This window comes from Misgurnus anguillicaudatus, chromosome 1 (assembly GCF_027580225.2).
Source record: "Misgurnus anguillicaudatus chromosome 1, ASM2758022v2, whole genome shotgun sequence".
NCBI lineage: Eukaryota > Metazoa > Chordata > Actinopteri > Cypriniformes > Cobitidae > Misgurnus > Misgurnus anguillicaudatus.
The window spans coordinates 5558934-5575779 of NC_073337.2; the positions used below are offsets into that span (position 1 = coordinate 5558934).

Consider the following 16846-nt stretch of genomic DNA (forward strand, 5'->3'; position numbering starts at 1 on the left):
TTTTATATAACAAAAAGTTGTTCTAACCCTAAACCCAAGCGAAAATGGTAAAAAATAGCTACAAAAAAGATTCCTGTTTAAGTGAAGGACTGGCGTATCATATGCACGCCAAAGTGGAATTTGGCGTATGTATTGCGCGATTTTTACACTTTGTGCCATTTATATGCAACCCCGTGAGACTGGGTTCGCTTTATAGGTGCTATATAGCAGATAGCAGTAAAAATTGTTCCCCTATGATTAAGAGCTGTAACTCTTTTACCGCCATTAACGAGATATCTCGTCAATCAAGAGAAAACGCTTCCCCGCCAATGACGAGATTTTCCGTCTTTCCGCAATACCGCTTTTATCCACCAGGTGGCGCCCTTCCGCAACTTTTTAAACCCGGAAGTATTGCCCTCTGGCAAGCGGCTGCATGTCCGTGTCTGTTTTAAAGATTGCTCTGAATGGGATCTCTATGAAAAGTTCGTCACAAAAATGGAATTATCTCTGCTTTTTGCTTAAAATATGGTGTTTTTGCAGAAACCTACCCATATTCAAAAGCTGATTACAAAATAACTACTCAAGGTAGGATGAAACGTTTTTTTTTTTTTTGAAAGCAGAGGGTCTGTTCTTTCATTTGGTATATTGTATGTTTATATATTTAAAGAACATTTTCTGGAAGGCATCAAACTTTGGGGAAAATCATGAAAAACGCTGGTGCTGGCTGGCAACTTTTTTTAAAAAACGCTGGCGGTGAAAGAGTTAAGTGCTATTTGGCACTAATTTCTTTTACTGTTGTACCTTTTGGGATTCAATATTATAACCTAAGGACCTATTGTGTACCTTAAGGAACAATTTTGTACCAGTTAAATTTTAGGGGTACAAAACATGTATGCAATGCGTCTTTAAGGTAATGTACCCCAAAAGGTACAACATTTTATTATGTTTAGTATAACTGTAAAGGTAAAACAACTGACAGGGTGTCACCCCAGCGACAGAAAAGGTACAGTTTCAAACCTTTATTTCTGACAGTACCACTGAGCTATACAGGAACACATTAGTTATTGTTTTATTTGTCCTAAGCATTTTCATGAGAAAGTAAATTGATACTTAAATGAAACATACTGAGAATAGATATTGTGCTGTGAAATCATACTGTACTGGAGCTTCACACTGTATTCAGTAAACGCTGGAAAGAAATCCTGTCATTACAGGATTACGCGCAACTCTTCTTTTCTAAACCCTTTCAAAATCTCGCTCTCTTTTTTCAATTTCAATTCATCTCTAGTTTTGCTTTTTGGCTCAAACTACATAACACACGTCTTTACAAAGTCCCACATTCACTCTGTATTCACACTCTGCCCCTTTAGACCTTAGAACTTTATACTCATACTCTTTTATAGGTCTCTTTCTCTCTCTCTCACACACTCACTCTCTCTCTCTCTCTCTGTCTCTGGTCAGCTGACTGTCTGGCACACCGCCTTACTTGCCGTGGCAACGTGCAGCTTGCCATGTATCCAGTCGCTAGGGGAACCAGCTGCAGAAACACAGCACAAGCTCAGCGAACCTTATTCAGGAACCTTCTAGGAAAAATTTCAAAGTACAGTAAAGACACTGTGTGACTTACTGTAAACAGACAGATCAATGACTTCATTTTTTAGCTCAGTTACGAAATTTATACAAGCAATATATAAGCAATATGATAAAAGATTGGTGGTTGTCGTCAAAAAACTGTAACAAACGTAGGAGCAATAAATGTTTACGTTTTAAAGAAAGTGATTAAAGATAAATGATTCACTTTAAAGGACATTTGCCTTGAATATAAACTGCATAACATCTACTGTTATACATGAATTACCTTTTGCTATCATTGTATATAGAGACCTGAAACTATTCTAAGCTCTTTGTAAGGAATAATTGACGACGGGCTGTTGAATTATTCGAAGATAATACACAACCAAGGTGGCGATGCGGCACGACACCAAGCAATTCAATTCAATTTTATTTATATAGCGCTTTTCACAATACTCAATTGTTTCAAAGCAGCTTTACATTAATAGAATCAGTAAAAGCACAGAAAAACGAAAAAAGCAAAGTTACTATAATTACTATAGACAATAAGACATTGCTCTGGTGGTTATTTAAAGACATTTGGTACTTTTCGAAAAGTAAAGGGCTCGTTATAGTTGTGCGTAGGTCCTTTGGCGTAGCTGTGATGGCGTAGGTTTCGCGTCGGTTTTCATTTATACTTTTGGGTTGTCATCCGCGTCGACGTGCAAACATACGCGCAGACCGCTCGTAGGCAGTATCCACGCGTGTAACCACAATAGCAGCGCGACCGTCAAAATACAAGCTTGGCAAGTTAACCCACAAACGAAAAAGAAACAGCAACTTGCTGTGTATGATTTGAGAAGATCAGCAGTGATGGAAGTAAATAAACAGCGACTTTTGTTGCAGTTTGAGTTAAATCACTCCTCAACTTAGCTAATCTTTGTTTTCACCGTCGCAAATTATTATTATTTTTCTTATTTTTCTGAGGTTTAATTACACAAAATTTATAATAAGTTAATATATTTTATAAAATGTCATAATACTGGGGCCCCCCTGGCACCATCTGCATGATTTTTGAAAAACACTTGTAGCCAATCAGCAGTAAGGGGAATGTCTACTAACCGACATCGTTGTCTGGTTGCGTATGTGTGGGGTGGGTCTATCAAAAGATTCTATTGGGGTAAGGACGTGTTTGTTTAGGTGATTTCAAATGTCAAAATTGGCTTTCAAAGATCATGCACCCCGCCTTTAATTTAACCCAATGGCCAGGCTCGACCCTTTTTCACCCAGCGCTTAGATAAACACTGTGTTTCTTGCATGTTGGATATATTTGAAGCTTTTTATTATATTATATTTTATTTATATTATAAGATATTTTCCTTTATAATGTTAATTCATACTGAGTCAACAAACATCAACAAACTGCCATGAATTACCATACTGAACACATATTTGGGTGTTAAATATGATATCGAACCGTTTGTCAACTAAAGAACACACATTATAAAGAAGATTCATGAATGTATTGATATAAAGTCAGAATTCAACTGAATTTGAATCCATAAGGCATTTTACTTAGAGAAGTCAGTATTGTCAATACAGTACAACTTTCGAGAGATCTGTAATCAGATTCTTCTCTGTCGCAAGGGTTCATTAATGTCAGAATCACCAGCAACAGAAGCCAGTGAACCTCACAGCCTGCCAAGCTGAGTTTAGACATCTCTCCTTGGGAAACCTTGAAATTATGACCCAGGCTAAAAATGGTCTCCCCCGAGTCAGCACATGCTTTCAAATATCAGAAGTTAAAGCTCTGCCGCTAAAGGAGCTTTTGTTTACATCAATATTTAATGCTATAATGCATCTGAAATGATACATTGTTTTCTTGAATAGCTCAGTGGTAGAGCATTGCGTTTGCGGCGCAAAAGTACGTTTTACCAGCATGTTTGGTCTCTTGGGATCAAACCCATGACCCTGTGCGCTGCTAATGCAATGCTCTACCAACCGAGTTACAGAAACTGTCAATAATTAATGAATATTTAATTGTACTACACTGATTGCAACTCTTTTCAATCTATATATTACTGTCAGTTTCATTGTCTTAATACTTAAAACCAAAAGCAATCACAGCAAGCCAGTCACTGACAAATCAAAGCAGCAACCAATCACAACAATGCAGTAATGTGAGGAGCCATGCAGTAACCAATCAGAATGAGCGTGAATAAAATATGCAACTCAGCATGCAGATGTCCTGTCAGAGCCAAGGGCTGATGTCATCCAAGACACTATATGTACAGTATTTGTGTAATGTATATGCCACGTCTCTCAGCTGATGTATACTGTACACACGTCACACACACTTGCATATGCTGACTGCAAAGTTTGTGTGGTGTAGACAATCAGGTTATTTAATCAGCCTGATCTACAAATAGAAAGGCGCTTTCTCTCATTCAAACACGCACACCCCCACACATTTTAAGAACGTGGAGCATGACGAAGAGACTGAGGGAGGTACTGAGAGCAGAAAGACTCTGCAGCTGTAGGTCTACGTGAGTCCTGGCAGGGACGCATTTTCTCTCTCTTCCCTCTATCGCTCTCCCTCCCTCCTTTCTTCCCTCACTGGCATCTATTTCTTTATTCTACCCATTATTTTTCGGTTTCTCTCCTCTTTCAGTGTCGCACCACCCCCCAAATCTCCCATGAGACCTTGACAATGAGAGATGTTTCACTTTAAGCGCGATATCCGAGACGTGTGAAATAGCAAGCAGAGGCGTGGGAACCAGTTTCCAAATGTGCCTGTATAGCCTACTGTACCTGCAAGAACTAGGCTACTTTAATAATAACAATTAAAAACACAAATCACATATAATGACCTCTGATAAAGCTATCTGTGCATGTTAACTGCATAATTGTTATTTTATAGGCCTGCATCTGTGTGTGGGGCTCTCTGCTGATGTTCCTGTTTATAATGCGTCCGGTCACACCGACAGACGTTTTGTCTTAGCGATCCGGCGCGTGTATCAGCTTTGTTTCGGCCGGATATACACTGGCCGTGAACCGGACTCGTCTATTGCACGTTCCACCTGCTAAACATACATCACCACCATCTGCAGCATTCTGCAACCTGCTTCCTCAATCTGTTGCTTTTGTTAGTTTGTTTCTTAGCCCATGTGGCCTACAAGATAAATATTAAGTTCCACTCAAGGTCAGTTTAAAAGATTCAAAGCAAAGGGAGGAAAGACAGACAAAGAGATAGAAAATGAATGGGAAAGTAAAGCAAGGGACAGGGCAATGAGGACATGCAAAATTAAACAATGCCCATGAAAGGACTACAAAGAGAGTCTTTATTTCCAACAGGCTTTAGTAGTTTGGTCACTAGTTTTGAATGTGACTCATGTGGCTTACCAATGGAAAATAAAGCTATATTGCCACCTTGTGGTTGGGGGAAGAGTCATTTATTGGTTGAAACAAACTTTCAAAGACATTGCTTTCCAGATTATTAATAATTAAACGATTGGCTGATGTGTCTTTTTTGTCTGTTTTATTTTAAATTATTTTTTTCTTTGTTATTAAGCAAACATCTATCTATCTATCTATCTATCTATCTATCTATCTATCTATCTATCTATCTATCTATCTATCTATCTATCTATCTATCTATCTGTATATATATATATAACAGGCGGTCGATGGAAAGTGCCTTGTTTTTTTATAGCCTCTTCTACGTGTCATTTGTTTTTTTTTAAAGAAACAAATTATTTAAATCATAAACATTTGAATAACACTAAGGCAACGCATGCATGACGTGCTTTGGCTTACCACATGTCTTGCGCTCCTATTAGCTCTCAATGGCGTCACTACTCAAACATGCGCAGGTGTTTCCAAACTAAAGTTAGATAAGGGTGGCGCAACAAATATTTGTTTAATGTAATCACCTTTATTTCACAGTTAAACCCTACACTGGTATTTCTGAATGAAAGTATTTTGCAATTCCGACAATCATAAAGCAGGGAAAATGTAAACATTAGAGCAGTTCAGTCATGATGACGTCACTTTGTGGGCCAGCCGGGTTGGGCTACGAGTTTTTTTTTTACGTGAATTTCAACACTTTAACACTACATCAGTGGTGTAGTGCAGGGTATACGCAGGTATACGGAGTATACCCACTTCTTTATTAGATGGCATGGGGTATACCCACTTCTACTTTAAAAAAGTGGGCATGAATTAAGAGTATACCCACTTCTCCAGGCACCACTGCACAACTGCACTACATCATGGCTTATATGATGACAGAATTAAAAGTGATTTATTTTTAATAGGTAAGCCAGCCCAGTGGTTCTCAAACTTTTTCAGCGTGCGGCCCCCTGTGTGTACGGTGCATTCCTGCATGGCCCCCCCAAAGAAAATTTATGACAAAAACAGTTAAATTATACAAAGTAGTGCTGTTGGTTAGTAGCCTTATTTTTTAGGTTTCTCTGAGGCTATTTTGGGGATTTCCGCCTGGATTTTGCCTACTCAATTTCAAAAGCTTCCCATACCCACACGTAGAGGTGTACATACAAAAGTTTGGTATCATTTTACAGGAAACCCTTTGAAATTTCATAAAACACTGTTGAAAGTGCTAAACATGGTTGTGTGTGTTGTCAGCCCTCTAATAAACATAAAAATAAATAGGCGCTTTTTGATGTTTTTTTTCTAAAGTCTGTATTTAAAAGTGTATAACTCTGGCCCTGAGTGGTAATGAAACATGCAGACAGTTTTGTTTGATTCCAGCAAATCTCAGCTTACAGAAGAAAAAAGATTTTTTTCTCTGTCTTAATCTATGCAAAAGTTATTTTACTCCAATTGAAGGGAGGAATTATACCCTTTTTGTATTCAATTTCCACCTAAAAATATTTGAAGTGTCCCCATAACCACATACAGTGGAATAAATGCAATATCTTTATATCATTTTACAGAAAACCCTTTGAAGTTATATAAAAAGCTGCTGTTTGTGACAAAAATTGTTATTTTTGTTGATGAAACGTCTCAGGTTACATATGTAACCCTTGTTCCCTGAGAAGGGAATGAGATGCTGCGTCAGAGCTGATGCTATGGGGAACGCCTACAGCGTGACGGCGTCTGAGTATGTATATCAAATTCAACCAATGGTTGGGCATGACGTCATAGGCGAAAGCCAGAGAGCAGAAATATGGCAGAAGGAATGCCCACTTTATCTGGCATAAGCAGAAGCGGGTACACAGGCACTCCGGAAGTATGGCCAGGAAGACGCAGCATCTCGTTCCCTTCTCAGGGAATAAGGGTTACATACGTAACCTGAGACGTTGCCTTTCAAGCAACTTCAACGCTGCATCAGAGCTGACGCTATGGGGAACTTTATAACCTATCCGCCAGACTACAAATGCCTGTCTGTGTGTAGAAAGGACAACTGAGACCAAAGCACATGATCCTTAGGAGTAAAGTTGAGATCCAACTCAAAGGTGTACAAAAGTGAGCGGTGAGGACCTGCCTGCCGCATCACAGATATCCTGGATCGAGGCCCCTGCCCACAGGGTCTTATATGCTGCCATACCTCGAGTTGAATGCACTCTGACGGTTATAGGAAAGGGCCCTCAAGAGGCTTCATAAGCACATGGGATAGCCTCAGCTATCCATCTACTTAAAGTCTGCTTGGTGGCTGAGAACCCATTCCGGGCCGAACCCAAGCATACACCCTGCAAGTAAGCCTACGAAGGCCCTGTATGGGCATAGCCTAAAGACCCAGTGCAGGTTTGCTCACTGGCGAAATGTTGGCCCCTTAGCGCCCTCACTTAGCCTCCAGGAAGTCCTCATACAACAAAATCCCCAGAGTTAAATAAACACTGCTGGATGTATATATTGTCCCATCTTACAGAGTGTTAAAAAAGTAACACTGAAGCAAAATTAAAAGCTCTGTTCTCCTCTCTCTCACAATCTCTGTCTGAAACCTAAAATTGCATTTTACATCTTATTTGTAGAGTAATTTTCTTACTTTAGGTTTAGATTTTGTTTCATTTAAAGTCACCATTATTGTGATCAGTGTTTGTTTTAGTCGAACTTGACTCGTATCTTGTTCAGTTTTTTCACTGCTGTAGCTTTGTGGGTTAACAGCATGTTTCTTACGGCAGGGAAAGGGCTATAGAGCAATTCTTTGATGGTGGTTAACACTGTACATAAAGTCTTAACATCATCTAGAAAACGTATGTATTAATTTAATGTTTGCACACTTATCAGAAGAATCTTTCACTGACAATAATGTGATACTACAGTATGAGATCCAGCTCTCTCATAGCCGTTTGTCTTTCTGAAGAACTTTAAAACACTGACACTTAAAATTAACCACTGTATAATGTAGGCACGCACATATCGGGAATCCAGGTATGAATCACAACAGTGGTAATGACAATAAAATGAAAAGCGTTATGCTGCAATGCATGCTGGGTATCAACAAATTACAAATCTCATCCAGGACTCCCATCATGCACTGCAGCATTAATAAATAATGAAAATTTTTACTGTTTTCCTTGTCACCATTGTTGAGATTCATACCCTGATTCTTGATTTTTGTGTGTTTGAGTTTTTTTAAGTGCACAAGTTTTTCAAAATCCTTCAGATGGCCAAGAGTTCTGGACCTTCCACTGTAGTATTTTAGTATTAACAGAAAATAAATTTTCAGATAAGTATTTAATAAATAATCAAAACAAAATTAACAAACTATTTACAAAATATATATATATGATGATGTTTGATATTATGTACAAACAACCACCAAAGAGTTGCAATGTTGTCTTTACTCTGCCATAACAAACATGTTTTAAGCACACAAAGTTATAGCAATCAAAAAGACTGAACAAGATCAGAGTCAAGAGTCAAGTTCAACTAAAACAAACACTGATCACAATAGTGGTGACTTTAAATGAAAAAAAAACTTGAGTAAGAAAATGACTACAAGTAAGATGTAAAACTTTGAGCAAATCTGCGCGGGGCCCTTAGGCTGCCCTTAGTGGGCCCATAAAGGACCATCGTAGGCTTGCTTGCAGGGCATACATGTCCACTGCATGCACTGCACTGCAAACTAAGTGCCTATGGCTAAAAACCTTGAAAGGTGTGGGAATATTATTTTGAACCTTATACACGTAACCCAGCCTAGGGTGTAGAAAGCCTTCACCATGCCTGGAGCGAACTTGAAGGCAGGTGAATGAAACATTCATAATAGCTGGGAGATAATAGCTCGGAGAAATATAGTTTTCAGAGTAAGAAACTTTCCTTGGAAATATCCAATATCTCGAATGGTGCCCCTGACAAGTCCTCCAGGACCACAGACAGATCCCACGCAGGAATCCTAGAATGACTCGCAGGCCTCAGCCTCCGAGTGCCACACAGGAAACGCATGAATAGATGGTCTCTACTTAATGAGGGACCAACCACTAAGATATGAAAGGCAGATATAACTGCCACATAAGCCTTAATGGTCAAAGGAGACAGCCCTGCTGCACACTGCTCCTAAAAAACTCCAGAACTGTACCATGGTGCAGTTAACTAGTTCATATAAGTGCTTTTGGCACCATGTAATAAAAAGTCTTTCTTTAAATGCTTATCATTTCCTGGTGGAGGGAGCTCTGGAAGTAAAATAGTCTGCACAACCTCAGTTGAGAGACCCGTTTCTATGAGTCTGTCAGAGGCCAGTCCCAAAAACTCTAGGCAGGTGTAAAACACAGTGCCCCTCGCCTGAGACTACCAATCCCTCCAGATTGGCCCCTGAAATGGGGAGCCGTCTAGGAAGGAGGGACCAGGTCCAAAAACCATTCTCCGGTTAGCCAACACAAGGCTAGGAGCAACAGCTCTGCCTGTGCTGCCGGACCTTCTGCAGAACTCCCGGGAGCAGAGCAATTGAGGAAAAACACATCAGAGGCCCTCAGGCCCTTCCTGTGTCATGGCATCCAGCCCGTTGCTTGGCCGAACCTGAGCCAGACTTGCTCCCCCACGTGAGGGTGGAGTCTTCATTTCCCCGAGCTCAACGCCTGCCTCAGCAGAACGTCTGCTCCATGTGGACTTACATAGATTTTGATCTTATGGTCTTCCATAGCCACTTCCCAGCCTTAGAGGGATGCATCCGTCGTAAGCCTGATGCGACAACCTTGAGCCCCCAAACTGTCCTTCTTGGAAAAGGAACCATGGTTTCTTCCATAATACTAAGGCACAAAGCATTTGTCTGTGACTTTGATCATGAGAAACGGGCTGCCCCTCAAGCAACCCCATGGTTAAAGGATGGATTCTATATGAGCGGGAGACAACTGTGCCTGCAATCATTGAAATCCATACCACTCCCAGAAAAGAGGTCCTCTGTCCTGGAGAAGCATACTTTTCCTGGCGTTTAGCTGATTAGACATCTTTTCCTTTTGGCCTTCCATAGCCGATCCTCAGCTTTACAGAGATGCATCTGTCATTAATGTCATGCGACGACAGACCGCACCTAAACCCTGGCCTTTAGACAGAAACCCGGCATTTTTCCATATTCTTAGGGCACAAAGACATGCGTGCGTAACCTCGAAACATGGTGAAAAGGCCAACATTGGCCGAAAGGAACCATTGTTTCTTACATAATACTAAGGCACAAAGCATCTGCGTGTGACCTTGATCATGGGAAATGGGTTGCCCCTCAAGGAACCCCATGGTTAAAGGATGGATTTTATACGAGCAGGAGACAACCATGGCTGCAGTCGTTGAAATCCATACCACGCTCAGAAAAGAGGTCCTCTGTACTGGAGAAGCACACTTTTCCTGGCGTTTAGCTGATTGGACATTTTTGTCTTTTTGGCCTTCCATAGCCATTCCTCAGCTTAACAGAGATGCATTTGTCATTAATGTCATGCAGTGACAGACCACACCTAACTCCGGGCCTTTAGACAAAAACCCGAAATCTTTCCATATTCTAGATTACGAAGACATGTGCACGTAACCCTGAACATGCAAAAAGGGTTGCCCCTCAGGGAAAACCCATGTTTCTAAAACCACCACATGGTGTGCGATTAACCTAGCTTCATCTCATTCACTTCTGTGAAAATGGACGTGACACAAGCAGGAGACATCTGTGCCTGCATTGTCGTTGAGTTCCATATTATCACCAAAATGTGATCACGTGCGTTGGGACTAACATACTTTTCTTGGTGTTCAGTCTCAACCCTAGGTGTCTTAGATGTGCAAGCATAACATCTCAATGCTGTGATGCCATCTGTGCTGACTGGGCTAATATTAGCTAATCGTCAATATAAACAGTATGCAAATGCCCTAAAGATGCAATGGCCCCAGGGCAGCATTTACACATTTTGTGGCTAGGCCGAAGGGAAGGCAGATATTGTTATGCCATGCCCCCAAAGGCAAACCTGAGATTCTGTGAGCAGGAAAAATTCATTCACACAAACCAATCCTCGGATCTGATTTGTGACATAATGTAAGTGACCGTCAACATCATGAACCATAATTTTGTGACGGTTCTGTATAGCCTTTATATAAAAGGAATTTCAATTCCTGCTCTAAAATTAGGGATAGCCGAATTTTTTGTGCATAACACCCATATATATGTTTAATATGTTTGGAATATTTTCCATGCTATTATAATTTTTACCAAGGGAACCTCATGTACTGTGCTCTGGAATACGAGAGGCAGAGTGTTCACAGTTAATACAGGAGGCACTGAGAGGTATGGGAACCCGTAAATGGCAGATAAACCCCACACTCCCCAGGAGGGCATCCCCTGATAGGGCATACACAAATATATATATTTGACAATGTTGGAGGCTTTAGGGATGAAGCCACTCATGGCAACATAAAAACATTCTCTAAATATAGCCTATTATGTTTAAAAGCTAGCTGAAGTGCTTGTGGAAACATGGTCAGAGAATGGTCTTTTCCATGACTTGAATAATAATGGAGATCAGGAAAGAAAGGAAGCCTCTGGTGTTGAGATTGCACTCATTTCGTAAGAAATCTCTCATCTAACTTGCTGGATGATATAGTTTCTTTCTTATCTGCTGATTCATGCATATTAAAACTTGCAGTGTCACGAGAAACAACCTCGATCAACTTCTCATTTAATAGACTGGTTGAGGCGGGCCTCGAACCGGGAGGCACGTGAACATTGTCTGACACCGTCAAACAGTGAAGCACGGGCTACCAATCGGGGCGGGAGAAACCGGCATGCGGGCTCCCGAGTCCCTCCTGATCTTGAACCAGTCGGTGACGAGAAAGGCTGTGCTTACAACAATATCTCCTCAAAGGTAAAACACTGCATTGCCTCCCGAGGCAGAGCTTTCACGGTCAAAGTACACTACACCAACTCAGTGGACACAGGACTTCAGCCACGAGAGACGCTGTCATTGTTTTGGCTCGTCAAAACAACGACACACAGCCCGAGTGGTGTGTGGCTGAGTTTTAGCATGTAGGAAGGGCTCTGACAGCTTATTGTGTGGACACTCTTCCGGCCATTCAGATTAAACTTCGACACATGCAGCTCGTATACTGAGCTTGATTAAATCATTATATGGCGGTTGGAGGATAGCTGTGCGTCCTCACTATCCTGTACTCGAATATATCAACCCCCTCGTGAGCGTGCTCAGCTCCTAAACGTTCTGATTTCTTAGTTTTCTTCATTATCAGTCACACAGTTAAACTATTCAGTCACACAGTTTAAGCTATTCAAACACTCTTGATACACACACACACAAAGATAGCCGCTGAGGCGAGAAAGATAAAGTGGGCGTTCCTTTCTGCCGTATTTATGCTCTCTGGCTTCCGTCTATGACGTCACGCCCAACTATTGGTCAAATTTGATATACATACTCAGACGCCGTCACACTGTAGGTGTTCCCCATAGTGTCAGACTTGACACAGCGTTGAAGTTCCCTCGAAAGGGAACACCAAATTTTCTTTTTTTATGTTGTAAACAGTGTCTTTGAAAGTGGATAACTCTGGTTCTGTGTGCTCTAGCAGACTGCAGACAGTTCTGGTTGTTACCAGCAGCAGACAGTAAACACCCAAAAACAGAATGCTCTCTTTATTATTGTTATTTTACTGAAGTGTGTGAAAATACATTTTTCATATAAAAATACTTTTTTTACTTGAAAAATATGATATATGTGAATATTAAATGATATAAAAAATACGGGGTGATAGTGTAAATTAAGTGTAAATAACTTTCTTACAGTAAAATATATGTCAAAGTGATGCATATCTGCAGAAAGTAAAGATTCTAAGCTTTCAAACAGTATCTCATATGTGGTACTGGGTCCATGACAGACCAATATAAATTAAAGAAACATTTCATATTAAGTCATAATAATTAATTTTGGACCCGGTACAGGGTCCACAGAGGTAAATTGATTAATGTTACACATTTTATATCTAAAATCATTTGTGCCGTGGTGTTTCAATGGTTTGTGAGAATCACCCTCCTCAACAATGCACACAAAGTAAATGTGGCTTACTCATTTTTTATATTTTTTAACAATAGAACCGTCTTTTCATGTATCATCATTTTTTATTTGCTTGGGTAAACTTCACAAATTTGACCCCAAAAGCACCCCCACTCCACCCCTTTCCTTATAACTCTTTCCCCGCCATTGACGAGATATCTCGTCAATCAAGAGAAAACGCTTCCCCGCCAATGACGAGTATTTCCGTCTTTCCGCAATACCGCTATTATCCACTAGGTGGCGCCCTTCCGCAACCGGAAGTATTGCCCTATGGCAAGCTGCATGTCCGTGTCTGTTTTAAAGATCGCTCTGAATGGGATCTCTATGAAAAGTCCGTCATAAAAATGAAATTATCTCTGCTTTTTGCTCAAAATGTGGTGTTTTTGCAGAAACCTACCCATATTCAAAAGCTGATTACAAAAGAACTACTGAAGGTAGTTCTTTCATTTTGTATATTGTATGTTTATATATTTGAAGAAGAACATTTTCTGGAAGGCATTAAACTTTTGTGAAAATCATGAAAAACGCTGGCGCTGGCTGGCAACTTTTTTAAAAGACGCTGGCGGTGAAAGAGATATGGAACACATACAAAATTTTCAAAAAAGTATCAGATTGTTATTAAGGCAGTGCTGACATTGCTGTTTGGTTATGTGATATTAAAGGGGACATATCATGAAAATCTTTAAATGCTATCACTGGGTCCCCAGTGCTTTTATCAAACTAGAAAATGTAAAAAAAAAAAGATCAACCCAGTAACTTAGTTTTAGTAAACCATTCTCATTTGATGTCAAAAGAGGATAATACCACCCCATAATGTTCACTAATCAACCATGGTACTGCCATTTTGTGCAGAGATCAGTGGCACATTTTTGCTGACACCTACAAAGTGGCAATTTTAACATGCTATAATTATGATATTTTGAGCTTAAACTTTACATACGTACTCTGGGGACACCAAAGATTTATTTTACATCTTAAAAAGTCCCCTTTAATGCATTGATAAAATAAGAAAAAAATTATCTTTAATTGAAATGAATAGAAAATGGCCTGAATAATAAATCAATTTGTGAGTTGATTTTGTGAGAAGCCCTTTTCAACCGTTTTTTGCACAGTACTTGTATCTCCAACGACGATCTCTGAAAAAGTAAAATAAACATGATATTAGTAAGTAAAAAAATAAATTATAACTTAATTTAATTTTGTTTTTATTATAGAGGATACATGTTAGACATCTGGTTAGTAATATTTTAACCAGAAAAATGCAATTTCATCAGAACAAAAATTTAACAAGCCTGTCGCATAGATTTAGAAACTGTCAATCATTACCTATCAGTAATAAAACATAACTTTTTACTCACTCATGATGATTGTTATGATAGCTTTCAGCACCCACTAGATAATTAAATAGAGGCACATTCCAATGAAATCCCTCATCAAACCAATTGACATATGGAGTCCAATAACAGTTGGCATTACTGTAACCGCTACCATTACAGCAATGAAATCGCCATCTGTGTGAAAACATATTGTTATCACCTCAAATTAATCTACATTGCACTTTAAAATCAGTGTTATGTTCCCTTTATTTCAAAAAGTTAAAAACCAAGAAAAGCGTTTCTGTCAAAGACCTTCTTCAGGCAAGACGTTGCGGCTATTTAATTTTTTGAAATAAAAGGAACATAACAGTGTGCAGATCTTTTTTTTTCAATTTTTTGATTTCGTCCTTTGATTTTGCACCTGGTTAAGACTATTTTGGGTGTGCGTATTTTGATCCTTTTTTATACTTTAAAATCAGTAAAAATATATTCACTGACCGTCTGTCTTCATGTCGGTTGCTATGGTAACTCCCTATTCCTGTAAGAACATAGTTTGACGGACAGGTGTAGGTGAAAGGGTCATCAAAGTGGTTCACGTAAGGGGTCCAAAAACAGTCAGAGCTGAAGGTCTTTTTACAGCCAATGTCCCACAATCTGTCCTCATGATAATTATGATGTTTGCTTTTTGGTTTCATTAGGTACAGGAACAATAAGAGAGACATTTGAGAAAATAAATTATTTTGTCTAACTTAAAAAAAAACTTTTTTTTTTTAGGTTTTGTCTAACCTAAAAAAACAGAAAACAGGCAGTACATTGGGTGGCTTTCTACTTACCTTCTTATGTAGGACATTGACTCACCATGGGGACAAATGAAATTGAATTCAGCATCATATTTATTAATCCAGTATGATTCTGTGGATATCAAAAAAGTATTACATTAAGTTAAAAATTATAAAATATATTTTATAAATAACATTTCTATAGGTTATTTATATAAACCAAAAAAATTTTTTCTTAATTCCCCACCTCGTTTTTCGATGAAGGCAGCGATCAGCAGCAGAAACAGAGCAGCTCCTCTCATGATGACTACACTTATAAAAACATTTAGCTAATTTATTCAAATTTTATGCCACCCATACAAATACAGATATTATGCTATTAGAATGATGTTGTAATACAGTACCTTGATTGTGGTTTCACTCTCCTCTTGTAGCGTAAAGATTCAAATGGAGTTTCAAATTCTGATATATTCAGTGATATAGCAACGCTTTAAACTTTGGATTTGTATGTGCACAATAAGCAAATATTAGAAATAAACACAGCTGCACAGTTCTAGTTTTTCACTCTTTTGGTTTTAATTTTCAGTCCTTCTGTTTTCCTGCAATGATAATATAAATTTCACTTGAATAAGGTTCAGAGCATTTCTGATTTGGAAGGTTAATTTAGCAAAAAAACGAATAAGTGTATCTTTTCTCATATGTCTTGCCTACCCATTCTCACCAAGATGCGTACAAATGACACGCAGTGCTACCATCATGCAATAGACACGCCAAACTCCGCCCCCGCATGCACACGACACGCCAGTCCCTCCCGTTCACCCACACGGCAAATCGCTTCGCGTCATTCCACTTAATGGTCTCTCATTTGCCTTTAAAACCATTTTCGCTTGGGTTTAGGGCTAGATTTGGGTTTTGCTTTAGGATGTAATTTAATATATAGGTTTCTCCATTTTTGGTCTATTTTTAAATCATTGGTCGTTTGGAGTTGGGGTTATAATAGGGGTTTTGGTTAGGATGTCATTTTATATTACAAAAAGTTGTTCTAACCCAAAACCGAAGCGACAATGGTAAAAAAACAGAAAACAAATGAGAAACCAATAAACAAAACGACACAATACGATTCGCCACACAAGTAAACGGGAAGGACCGGCGTATCATATGCACGCAAAAGTGGAATTTGGCGTATCTATTGCACGATAATCACACTGCGTGTCATTTATACGCTTTTTGGTGAGAATGGGTTGGTCTTGCTGTATTTGATATCCCGCCTGTATTCCCTAAAATACCCCGCCTCACTATAATTCAGCAATTCATTGTCCACATCACCATATAAATGTACATTCAGATAAACCAAACCCACAGTGCAAAATGATTGACTCTTTCTCACCTCTAAATTGAATGCGTTGCTAGGTATTCAGTAACCTTGGGCGGTGTCCGTGCCGGGCTCAGTTGGAACCGGCTCTGGGGTGCTGGTCTAGGATTTGTTCAAAAGTAAACTATCTCCTTCTAATAAATGAACTCCCTCAGAGACTTATTTAATAGAAAGTTCACAAATCGTCATAGACAGATGGCTTCGGTTTAATTAACAAAGTTTTTCATTACAAACAATATCAGTTACAGAAATAAAATGCAAACAGTCTTCACCGTGAGTAATGGCCCAGATCTAACTGTGCCTTCCACATTTATAGCACTCAAGTCCACCTTGATGACACCAAGGGACTTTCAGCCTCTCCTT

The 16846-nt window shown here is 39.3% G+C and overlaps 1 protein-coding gene across 1 annotated transcript; it reads right to left on the reverse strand.

Moving 5' to 3' along the window:
- Positions 1–12581: 12581 nt before the first annotated feature.
- Positions 12582–16763, reverse strand: LOC129432072 (hemagglutinin/amebocyte aggregation factor). The gene is made up of 7 exons (XM_055190280.2): positions 16499–16763; positions 15516–15710; positions 15359–15423; positions 15166–15244; positions 14831–15013; positions 14375–14527; positions 12582–14152 (listed from the first exon to the last, which is right to left on the reverse strand). Exons 3-7 carry the CDS (start codon positions 15411–15413, stop codon positions 14110–14112), a joined length of 513 nt encoding a protein of 170 aa, XP_055046255.2. The 5' UTR covers positions 15414–15423; positions 15516–15710; positions 16499–16763; the 3' UTR covers positions 12582–14109.
- Positions 16764–16846: the final 83 nt, after the last annotated feature.